Source organism: Euleptes europaea, chromosome 15, assembly GCF_029931775.1.
Source record: "Euleptes europaea isolate rEulEur1 chromosome 15, rEulEur1.hap1, whole genome shotgun sequence".
NCBI classification, from domain to species: Eukaryota; Metazoa; Chordata; class Lepidosauria; order Squamata; family Sphaerodactylidae; genus Euleptes; species Euleptes europaea.
The window spans coordinates 2,086,743-2,099,577 of NC_079326.1; the positions used below are offsets into that span (position 1 = coordinate 2,086,743).

The window sequence follows — 12,835 nt, forward strand, 5'->3', positions numbered from 1 at the left end:
CTATAGAAGTTAAAATATAGTCGATCACACTATAGCCTCTTTTTGAAATAAAGGTAAATTCGCCTACATCATCAAGGCCAGCCGATCCATTAAGCAGGACTTTACTAAACCGAATACAAAATTTAGCCAAACACTCACCTGCATAATTTAAAACTTTGTCCCTGGATCACCTATTGACTAGAAAAAAAAGTGATGGCAGCTCCCCGTGGTTAAGCCCCAGCGTTCTGGCCAGTGCTGAGACATCATTACCCAGTCTAGCATTGAAATCCCCAGCTAGAACTATTTCAATCAGAGGGAACTTCTGTTCTAAATCCCAATATAATCCTCCAGGAGTTTCCATTGTAAATATAAACTATGTCTATCAAAACACGATGGCATATAAACATTAACCAAAATTAAAACACTTCTGCTAAAAGCAATCTTACAAGCTTGTATATTAGCATTGCAATCCGGCAGGGGCATTATATGCAAGTTTAGGTGTGAAGAGATAAGGAAGGCTAAACCAGCTTGGCAGCGGCCCCTCTGGTTTAATTTAAAGGCTGGTATGCAATAAGCTTTGAATCCCTCTAATGTTAAGGGAGCTACAGACCAAGTCTCCTGTAGAAGGATTATATCAAATTTTTTAAGGAATTCTAAGCATTCATACTTCTTCACCTTATTTCTCCAGCCTGCTATATTCCCGGAGATAATTTTGACAGCTGTGGAAGCCGGCTTCCTGGCGGGTCAATCAGCCTTGGAGATCTGCTCTAGGAAATTATTAGCATCATTTAAGTCAGATGGTCCTATTTCTATATCTGCTATATGAGGCTTGTGGTTTTAGATTCATGATTTAACATCATCTCCTGATGGGCCCCAGCATCATCTTTAGAACACTGTCCAACCGGAAGCTCCTGACTCGCCTTCAGCAGTTCTTGTGCTCAGGATTTTGGGCTGGGGACTCAAGCAGATTTTTATTGGTGTAAACATTAAAAAGGACATTTGAGTCGTGATCACAGTCTGCACAACCTATGGCGCAGGTGGATAACGGAGCCGAAATCCCTTCTGTGACTCTCGCCTGCATATCAATCATTATTGGCATTGTGCATACAGCCTGCCCTCTTCCCTTGTCTTCTCTGCTTGCACAAGTGGTTGTTGGTACTTCCATCCCTGAGATTTCAGGCAACAACACTTCATAAGAAGACTCTAGAGCTGGCATAGAATTGGAGAAGGATTCACAATCCTGAGAGTCTTTTGCTAGGTCAGTCAGGACTACTTTGTTTTCTTCCATAATTTCTGCTGGTCGTGAGGGGTGGTCAGAATATACATTTGGGTTGCATAGCTCGTCTTTTATCTCAGCCACTGAGGCATGTGCATTCCCACTTGACCTCTGTAATTCGGGAAGGGGGTTTACCAGCAAAGTCAGTACTCCTTGCTTCAGGGTCTCTTTTTCTTTTACCATTTTTCCTTTCCGTAACAACTTTGAGTACCTCCTGAAGCCTTCTTAATACCCACGGTGGTATTTCGCTTATTATAATGAGTTTTTGGAGTGCACAGGGGAGGGCAGACACTGTCTTCAAATACTCTTGTGGAGAAAATGTGATATTTCATTAGATACTCCCTCCTATTCAAGAGCAATAATGGGACCCTGTTTTGTCGAGAGTCCACCAGAGAGACTCTCGCCTGAGAGGCGGACAACCCCCAGTGTTCAGGAGTGGCCCAGGCAGAGTCCCGCAAGAGTTCAGGAGCTGGAGTGGGAAAACGGCAAAGTCCCGACCCCCCAGTGCAAACCGTCAGCATGCCGGGCCATGCGAGGCTTACCTGTCAAGTGAGCGCTGGCTTTGAAGTGCCGCTTATGAGGGAAATTTCTGCCTCTGAGGGCCCTCCCCCGGGGGGATGCTGCCAGTTCCTGGGCTGGCCCCATTTGTCGGCCTTCTGGTCGGGTTCCAGAGGTGCCATGCTGATATGGGTGGTACTTGGGTATGGCGCAGAGATGAGGGTTCAGAGCATTTGCATGGTGGTCAATGAGCTACGCCAGGTTGATAGCTGGCGCAGGTTTTCGGCAGCAAAAGTGGGCATTCCCGGCCTGAAAGGGCCTTAGGAAGCCTCCTAGCTGACGGAATGGCCCCAGGAACACCCCCACTGCCGCTGGCAGCCGCTTCTACATTTCTCAGGCGCTGCTGCAGCCATTGCGCCGGCCACGCCTTCCCCATCCGCCACCTGCCACCGCCGGAATAACTCAACTTACGCCAGCGCCCAGGCTGCTTGTGCTGGCGTAAGCTCTGTTTATACCAGCAGGAGGCCCTGTGGGCCTCCGAAGTACTTTCGGCACCAAAGCTCAGGAATGCACTGTAAGAGGCTATTTTCAAGTGTTCTCCTCTCAGCCTCCCAAGTTTAAAAGATACAAAGTTTAAAAGAAATAGAAAAACATACACAAACCTTACAAACCCTGAGATATAAAAATGTAAAATAAAAAGGTTTAAAATTCAGGTTTCATTCCCATGGAACAAAATTTAAAACTGCACAAATTAGTACAATTTACCTAATCAGGCAGTGGCAGATTGGCCAGGGTGTCAGCTTGCCCAATGGCAAGTGGGCCCCCTTAAACATTAGACAATATGTTAAAAATGTTAATGACCTTTTAGTAGCTTGAAAATATAATAGAAGTTCCAATATTATTACTGTATGCAACTAACATTTACGTTGTATTACTATTTTAATAACTTTAAAACAATAAAATCATTTTTTGAGGATATGTTATATTTAAGAATATAATAAATAACTGGAAAAAATAATTCTGATTTGGGTTATGTGAGGCCGAAGCATACATTATATAGGCTCGGATCTTTACTATTGCGACTGCGCAATGAAGCTTAGCTGGGAATCCCAGCCTGGGATCGTGACGTGCAGACGGAGTCAGCTTTGATAGACAGATAATTTATTTGCAGCCCTTAGCCAGATAAAACAAGATAAAACAGGAAACATGGACTAAAATACTCTTAGAAGCAAAAAATTACAGTCCGAGTCTAATAACACTTAAAAGTTAAAAATTATAACCGAAACTCATCTGTCAATCGGGCTAAGAGACTGGAGTAAGCTTTGTATCCAGCTACTGCATACATTGCAAAGACAGTAAATATTTTTCATTGTGTCGGCCTCAGTTTGAGTGTGCTTTGTCAGCTCTTCACCTCGTGCTTGCTGTGTTTTTTGTTTTTTGTTTATAAAAGGTATGTATTTAATTAATATTTTTATATACTGTGGCCCTATGCCCTTTAATTTCAATATAATGTATTTTCTTTCATTGTATAAAATTAGTATAAAAATACTAGGTAGTAAATATATTTAAGCTGCAGTCTCGAATAATAATAAATACACATAATGCAAGTTCAATAAATAATGATACCTTTTATTTACTCTACAGTTAGAATTACTGTGATTGTTAAAATTGTTGTTAATAACAGATGCATCTATAAAACATATTTCCATTGATGTGTTCTTGCAGTGAGGGCCATTATGTAGTTCTAGCAGAAATACGTAATGGACCTTGCTACCATACTGTAGAAATTTTCTACAGTAGGCTACAACAGCGCATTTTCTACAATATGCTACAAAATGCAGACTACAACAACACAATAATAATAACTGATAGCCAACTTATGGCAAATGTTGGATTGAACATTTAATTGTAGATGTTCATTTTTCCCAATACGTGGGAGTATTTTTAATTAAGTTTTAATTTCAGGAATATTACCCCTACCAGCATGGAAAAGAAAAAGCATAAATCTGGATCACTGAAACGCAAAGAGCGACAAGAAGCAATGTTTGCTTTGCTGGTCAATGACCACAATAAATTGAAATTGAATTGAATTGACAAGAAGCAGAAAGGCAGGAATCAGCCGAGCGATGCAGGTCTATTACAGATTTTATAACACCACAACCACCATCCACATCAAGGTACAGTTCCGCAACAAATGATCAAGAAGCAAGAAACTACTCATGGTGACAATGCAATGACTTGTGAGTTACAAGAACAGGAATGTAGAGACAAATACAATAGCATCCTTTACTCACCAACCCAGGCCTAGTACTTCTTCTGGCTTCATTGTTCCGGTATCTGTAGTTGCAATATCTGAACACATAGCTTCAACTAGTTACAGGGAATCAGATATACCTTCAGGCATAAATGACTTGGTTTTCTGAAGCACATCCTATAAATGAACCTACACAAGAAAATGAAAGATCAACTGCTGGAGTCTTCCAATATCCATCTCGAGCAAATCTGAAACAGTTTTTTGCTGAACATCTATTTCAGCCACTTGACGATTTGCCATTTGACACTCTTTTGTATGAGAGGAAAATTATGAATGACTCAGCCCAAGAAAATGGCTAACGTATAACAAAGAAAACAGATGCTTATATTGTTCATACTGCTTGGCCTTTGAGTCTCCTAACACTTGTAATCCATCAGTTTTTGTATGTGGCTTTAGTGACTACAGGCGTATTAGCCAGAGCTTGGCTTTATACTAATTGACAACACGTCAGAAATGTTCAGCAATTTATCAGTGTGGTTAATGATGGCACCTTATATAATTTTTTTGCATCTTCACTGATTAAAAAGAAAGAAGTGTTGAAGCAGAGGAATATTGTCATGAGGATTATAGACATCATAAAGATGTTAGGCAAGCAAGCACTTCCTTTTCGAGGTCACAGAAATGAATCGGCCTACACTCTGGATAATGTGGTTCTGAATCATGGCAATTTTTAAGCTACGGTGCAGTTGATGGCAAAATATGACCCCATTATGGCAGCTCACATTTCTGCAGTACAAAGCAAGTCTACACAAAGATTTGAACAACAAGGAAAGACTCAAAGTAAAGGCCGTGGTGGACTTGTTACATACCTGAGTAAAACAACTATTAACATGTTAATCCAAATTATGAAGAATATGATACAAGAAAAAATTAGTCATGAAGTTTCTCAAGCAAAATATTATTCTATTCAAGTTGATTCAACACAATATAATTCATCCATCAATCAGTTTAGCATTATTATTCGGTATGTGCGTAAAGGTGTTATCTGTGAGTGACTACTTTCAGTTGTGTCAAGTAATGATGGTTCAGGACAGGGACTTTTTGATCTATTGACTGAAACATTACAGCATCTTAAAACTGATCCCCAAAAATGTTTATCTGAGAGTACAGATGGAGCTGCAAGCTACCATGTCCCAGTATAATGGTTTATAAAGTAAAATTACTGTTGTGACTGATCAACATTTTCATATATGGTGCTATGCCCATGTCTTGAATTTGGTGATAACTGAAACAACAAAATGTTGCGTGCCTGCCGTTTCTTTTTTCAATTTGCTCCAGAATTTAGCAAATTTTGTGAAAACATCATACAAGAGAATGGCTGTATGGACAGAAGTTGTTGGAAAACATCTAGGACAAGAAAAAAATGAAACGCTTAAAGCTAATTGGTGAGACAAGATGGTCAGGAAAATCCAATGCCGCAGCAACTATATTTGAACGTTTTGATGATGCCGCTGTCAGTACTTTTGTAAATCTATTGACAGGCTTATCAATGATACAAGTTTCAAACAAGTTTGATGCAAAAACAAAACAAGAAGCAAATGTTTTATTTCAAAGTCTTCTAAAGTTTGAAACATTATTGACAGCATTTACTTACTTGTATATATTTGAAACTACAGCCCCGTTATCAAGTTATTTACAAACAAGTGGTTTAGATACGTTTACTGCATGGAGTTTAGTAGATTCAGCTACAACAAAGTTGAAGGAACAGACAAGAACATTTGATAACGTTCACAGCAAGGCTTTGGAATTTGTAAATAAACGTAATTACAAGATTTCACAGTTGAATATGGATGAAAATCGAACATTGGAAATTGACACTTTGGAAACAGCATTGCCAGTTAAGAGGCAGAGGAAGAAGAAAAGTATGGCAGATGAGCTTATAGATGATGACAGAAATTCCTCAGATTCTCTAGCTGACTTTCGAGTAAATGTGTTTAACCTAATAATAGGCTACCTGTTAATGTGTAACTACCTGTTAATGTGTAAAATGTTCAGTACAAGCAAACCATTTAAAAATATCCACCATTTATTTAAAATTTACAAAATTAAAAATTAAATTATCACAATCTGTATTTACATTTAGTATCTACTGTCTACTGCCAGTATAATATGTACAATATACAGTGAGGGGAAAAAGTATTTGATCCCCTGCTAAATTTGCCCGTTTGCCGTCTGATGAAGAAATGACCAGTCCATAATTTTAATGGTAGGTTTATTGTAGCTGTGAGAGACAGAATAACAACAGGAGGACCCCCAGAAACCCAGAAGACAAAAGTCAGAGATTGATGTGCATTATAATGAGGGAAATAAGTATTTGATCCCCTATCAACCAGCCAGATTAGGGATAGGGGTAGGGGTAGGGTTCTGCTGTCGACAGAAGCAATCAATCCATCAGATTCCAAACTAGCCACCATGACCAAGACCAAAGAGCTGTCCAAGGATGTCGGGGGCAAGATTGTAGACCTGCACAAGGCTGGACTGGGCTACAAGACTATTGCCAAGCAGCTTGGTGAGAAGGTGACAACCCTAACCCTAACCCTAACTGTCAAACTCCCTCAGACTGGGGCTCCATGCAAGATCTCATCTCGTGGAGTTGCAATGATCATGAGAACGGTGATGAAGCAGCCCAGAACTACACGGGGGGGGGGGGACTTGTCAATGATCTCAGGGCAGCTGGGACCATAGTCACCATGAAAACAGTTGGTAACACACTACGCCGTGAAGGACTGAGATCTTGCAGAGCCCGCAAGGTCCCTTTGCTCAAGACCGCACATGTATAGGCCCGTCTGCAGTTTGCCAATGCACATCTGAATGACCCAGAGGAGAACTGGGTGAAAGTGTTGTGGTCAGATGAAATCAAAATCGAGCTCTTTGGCATCAACTCAACTCGCCATGTTTGGAGGAGGAGGAATGCTGCCTACGACCCCAAGAACACCATCCCCACCGTCAAACATGAAGGGGGACATATTATGCTTTGGGGGTGTTTTTCTGCTAAGGGGACAGGACACCTTCACCGCATCGAAGGGACGATGGATGGGACCATGTATCGTCAAATCTTGAGTGAGCACCTCCTTCCCTCAGCCAGGGCATTAAAAATGGGTCGAAGATGGGTATTCCAGCATGACAATGACCCAAAACACACGGCCAAGGCAACAAAGGAGTGGCTCAAGAAGAAGCACATTAAGGTCCTGGAGTGGCCTAGCCAGTCTCCAGACCTTAATCCCATCGAAAATCTGTGGAGGGAGCTGAAGGTTCGAGTAGCTACACATCAGCCTTGAAATCTTACTGACTTGGAGAGGATCTGCAAAGAGGAGTGGGACAAAATACCTCCTGAGATGTGTGCAAACCTGGTGGCCACCTACAAGAAACGTCTGACCTCTGTAATTGCCAACAAGGGTTTTGCCACCAAGTACTAAGTCATCTTTTGCAAAGGGATCAAATACTTATTTCACTCATTATAATGCACATCAATCTCTGACTTTTGTCTTCTGGGTTTCTGGGTTTTTTCCTGTAGTTATTCTGTCTCTCACAGCTACAATAGACCTACCATTAAAATTATGGATTGGTCATTTCTTCGTCAGAGGGCAAACGGGCAGATTCAGCAGGGGATCAAATACTTTTTTCCCTCACTCTATGTACACTGTAATTACTAAAAAATATACATTTATTTTTTAAAAAATTAATTGTACTTTTTTTCCACTTACATAATTTTTGAAAATTTTATTTCTTATAAAAATTAAATGATACCTTTATAGATGTGGGTCCCTTTGTCTCCCGGCAACCAGTATTTTTAGACCGAGTCTACCACTGTAATCAGGCATAACTTTAGCTTCAAGTTTCTCAACTGCCAGTGCATAAAGAGAAGCCATATAAGTTCCAGAAGGATCTTTGTCAGACAGTAGGTAGGTTATTTTCTTCACCTCTGAGCTGAAATTTAAACAAGCTAAAATAGCTGTGAGAAATTTGTTTTCAAGAGTGGTGTTTTATGACAGCATATTGGAAGAAGTACATATTTTGTCATCTTAAATGGCAGCTTCAGCATTTCCCCCCCCCCCCACTGGGGGTATGTGACCTGGCAGTCACCGTAGTAAATACTGTTCTTAATAGACCAGTGATTTAACTGAGTATACAGCATCTTCATGTGTCCATGTTTATGTGTTCAAGGACCAACTCAAAATAGATGTACCAACCATACCCCTCTAGTGCTTTTCATTATTAAGGGTCGCTCTGAATTAAGTGTTACTTTGAATAAAAGATGTTCCATGATGTCTGATTTTAAAATGTTCTGTGTGATCATGTCTTTTGGGCATTGTCAACAGAGATGTGGTTTCTAGTATTTACATATTAAGGATTGCAACATTGTGGCCTCTGCCTGTCTAGGATTCCCACTAGGGCATTCTTTCCATGCTACTTGGATATGGAAAAACTGGTTTAAAAATCATCTGTGCCCTGGTGAGTTTACAAACTAATTTTAGGCATGATCAAATAAATTGCAAGGCTGGAACCGAGATTAGAGCTATGGACTCATTTTACAACCACCCTGGGACTTAATTTAAAATAAGTGCTTATAAGTAATCCAAATGAGGTGACGGAACAATAATTGCAGTAACAGTGGCTGAATCAATCTTGTGAGTGCTCTGGCATGTTGGTACTTTTAACGGGCTTCAATTTGAATATGTTATTATTTAATAGAAATGTGCTTTGGGAAGAAATAGTGCACTGATGCACTTGCTGTGCTACTTGGAAACCAAGCATTGTACTAATCTGAATTCTTCTGTATTCTCAGCTACAAAAAAAAAATCTAGTTTCTATTTATTAGGGTACAGCCTCCACCGAACTTGCATGTGGACTCTATTGAAAAGAAAGGATATTTAGGCTTGAGGAATAGATCTTCAGCAGCAGCTACTAAAAGGAGAGGAAAGCCGGGGAAAGAAGGAAGGGAAAAATAAGAGGGAGGATTAATGGGTGGAATCAGTGTCCTAACAAGAGCAAAAGAGTTGGTGATCCTGTGAGTTCTAGAAGGCAGGAGGAGAAAGTAATGCTGGTCTTCCTGGACAGAAGAGAAGGAGAGCATCACAGCCCAAAAGTCATATAAAGCCAAGGAGTGGCCTGTCCCATGTAATAGGGTAAGAAACAAGTACAGGCTCACTGGGATATCACCTGTTAGGCTTTTGTGGGAGTCTCACCACTTTTACCCACATGCTGAGGAGAACCACCAAGTAATTAAAGGAATACACTATGCGTGAGGAAAAGATAGCTGAGCCTTGAATGTTCAGCACTGAGAAAAGAAAACAGTAGCCAGATTACATGTCAACAAATGTTTTTAAAGTCCTGCTGTATATATGTATGTGTGTGCATTATTTGTAGCTGCTTCAGGCAGGACAAGCGAAAATGTTCTTGAGTTGTCCAGAAAAGGATGCCTGAATAAATTTTGTTTTGCTTGATGAACTAGGCAGTGAAACATATTTCCAAATGAAGGTGCTGGTTTGCCTTCAAGAAAGCAGGTGGAGGGGAGGGAGAGAAGCTACATTTACAGTAGAAGCATCTGTCAGAAATTACTTAGTGCCAGTTCACATGGTTAAATACTTCGTCATGTGGCACCTGCTGCAGGCAAAGCTAACAATGGTAGGGAGGATGAAACGTGTCACCTGGCCCCGGCAACATGCCCAACCACAGCAACCTTACCTGGCACTGACGTTTCCACTGAAGCTTTACTACCAAGCTTCCTAGATTCCCACAAATCACTGCAGCTCCATCCCCTTATGGGCAAGGTCATATCAGACATTCTCTAAACAATCCTGTTTCTGCCATCAGTCAGGACTGAACTTATATTCTTCTTTGAAAAAACACTGCAAGACTAATAAGAGTCCCCTGAAGAATCTTCTCGGACAAACCATGTAGGGAATTTTTATCTGAGTAATAAAATATATTTTTACCTATTTTGCACCACTGGCCTTGGCCTTATTTTTTTATCTCCTGTGACTGGTGTGGCCTTTTATTTCTCATTTGTAAGATCAAAAAATCTTGGTAAGTGGCTTTTAGAAAGAAAAATCAGAACCCACATTAAGAAGATTAATTCTACAGAGCCAAGCAAGTCCTAAATAAATATGAACAAGTGGTGTTAGTTGCAAGAGTAGCCCAGTAGCATAGATCCTGGTTCCAAAGCCAGTTACGTCAGACATCATCTGTTTTGTTTTCTCCTTCATTTCAGAGCCCCGGAGTTATGTGGAATCTGTGGCTCGTACAGCAGTAACAGGTGGTGGCAGCAGCACTAATGGGAAGCCCCAGGTATCCCCAGTTCCGCAGCCTTACAGCACTGAGACACCGAGGGATGGGTCCTTCGCCAGTTCCTTCGTCTCCTCAAGCCCTGTTGCTGCTAGCAGCCCCATGCATAGTACTGATGGGTAAGAAAGGGCAGCTGTAATACAGTGGGCCCAACAGGGAACTGATTGATGCTGTTGGTTGTGTAAGAGTTTGTGATTATATCCAGTGGTACTGTGGTATTTTGCTTATCCTCTGAAGCTCTTTGATTGATGCATAATGTGGGGGAGGGTATGTAAACGGTGTGATCACTCTATTCTTATTTGTATTTTGGGCATCTACTGATCAGGAAAAGATTTGTCCTGCAAGTAGACCTTCACAATTGCAAGTCTAGCTGTGGTTTTCTCTGCCCTTCCCTGTACTACCCATAGTAAATAGTACATAGACTTTACAGGGCTTTGGATAAACTGTTGCTCAGCAGTGATATGTACAATAAGCCAGTTGCCTAGGACAGTGTACGTCACCATAAATTAGGTAGTATCAGTGTTTTCCTTACTCTTCTTATTGTCATTGTTCCTCAAAAGATTACTTTTATTTGGTCCTGTTCTGCATTGCTGTCCTGCATTTAGACTCCAATCAAGCATAGGATAATTTTACAATGGAATATATTAAATGTTACTAGCCGGAGTACCTGGTCTTATAGGTTTCTGGATGGATGTAAATGTTGGTATGTTTGACAGCATCCTAACATCCACCCATGGATGTATGTCCAGACACAAAGGTCACATTCCCAATTTACTGGGAAATATTTTACCCTCCAAATTGTTTACATTTATAGAGTCAAATGCTGGATTACAAATTGAGAAGTTGCCAAATGAAGTCAAAATAGAGCCTTTTAGGATGTGACTGAAGTCCTCTCAACATTTATTTCAAAAAGTGAACATTCCTAGGAGCAAATAAATACAGTCACTTATCTGAGTGGAGATCAAACACAGAAGTCTGGTTACAGCCCTTAATAGTTTTAAGGTCCCTATGACTTGGGGCTCATTGAAAAATTTGTGAGAACCAAAAACTTTAGGTAAGAGGTTGATATAAATGGGTTCCACTGTGACGGAGTCTGTCAAGTGCTGTTCTCTCCAGTTGTACATAATACTGTATAGGGATAGCTTGCTAATGAATTCTGATCTTTCCATTGTTTCTTTCAGGACCTCTATTTGTAGCTACCCTTCCGAGAACAGTGCTCACAGCATGGTCACACCTCAGCCCTCAGCTGAGTCTAGCTTCCAATCTACCAACCTTTCTCAGGCACCATCAGTGCACAGCAACTACCAAAATATCTCTTCTTCAAGTCAGGGCCTCCCAGTCTACATGAGTGCTGACTTTCCTGAAGGCAGAGCCAGCTCTCAGCAAGATAGTTATGCAAGGCCTCAGCTCCAAGTCAATGTGGCTGGAGTCATATCTGGAAGCCCCCAGTTGCTCCATAGAACAGTAGCTACAAATACTCCACCTAGCCCAGGTTTTGGGCGAAGAGCTGTTAACACCAACATGGTGGCCTCCCCTGGAAGCCCGTGTATGAGCAGGCACTTAATGAGTACCCATGGCAACCTTGTTGCAACACCGGGGAGCCCAAGCCTTACTCGGCACCAGCCTATTGTAGGAGGTACCACATCCACAGTCTCTGCGAGTCCCAGCTTGGATCGACACATTATATATGGGTACCCAACCCCAGAGGAGAAGCGCCCAACATTGTCCCGCCAAAGCAGTGCCTCGGGTTTCCAAGCCCCCTCTACCCCATCTTTCCCTGTCTCTCCAGCCTACTACCATGGAATTAGCAGCCCACACTCCTCTTCCCCTGACTCAGCAATATACAGGCAGGGCAGCCCTACCCCACCTCAACCAGTGCTCCCAGAGAAGAGAAGAATGTCGGCGGGGGATCGGTCAAACAGCCTGCCTAACTATGCCTCAGTGAATGGCAAGACCTCATCGCCCATCTCCAGTGGCATTTCCAGTCCCAGCAGTGGGAGCAGCATGGCCTTTCATCACACTTTGCCAGATTTCTCCAAATTCTCAATGCCAGGTAAAACCTCACTTGATGCAACTTTTCATTTGAGTACTACTGATTTATAATGATAGTTTTTAGCACAGGGTGTGTGAGAGGATATATCTTCTTTCTGTCTCTCCTGCCTGATTGGTGAGATTTTGCTCACTATGAACGATTTTCCAGAGATTACTAATTCATCAACTTTCTATATATATTTTTTGCTAATTCTGCCTTGACTCTTCTATCCCTGTGATCACTCTGGAAAAAGGCTTATGCAAATTGTATTCCAGGGTGTATTCATGCCCCATGGACAAATTCCATTGTGCTGAGGTAGAAAAGTTCCCACAAAAATGTTTGTGGTGAAAGAAGCCATGGTGTTTGACATTCAGAGCTTGAAAACACACTTAGTCATGAGGCAGAATCTTTGTTTCGCAGACTTCCCCCCTCCCCTTTGGCATACTGAATA

General features: G+C 41.4%; 1 protein-coding gene across 1 annotated transcript in view; it reads left to right on the forward strand.

Annotated features, from left to right (window-relative positions):
• TNS1 (tensin 1) overlaps window positions 1-12,835 on the forward strand; it is a 361,563-nt gene that overhangs the window by 272,412 nt on the left and 76,316 nt on the right. Inside the window, exons 19-20 of the mRNA XM_056861619.1 lie at window positions 10,279-10,471; window positions 11,534-12,405. Of these exons, the coding sequence (XP_056717597.1) occupies window positions 10,279-10,471; window positions 11,534-12,405 (1,065 nt within the window). The remainder of the gene's footprint in view (window positions 1-10,278; window positions 10,472-11,533; window positions 12,406-12,835) is intronic.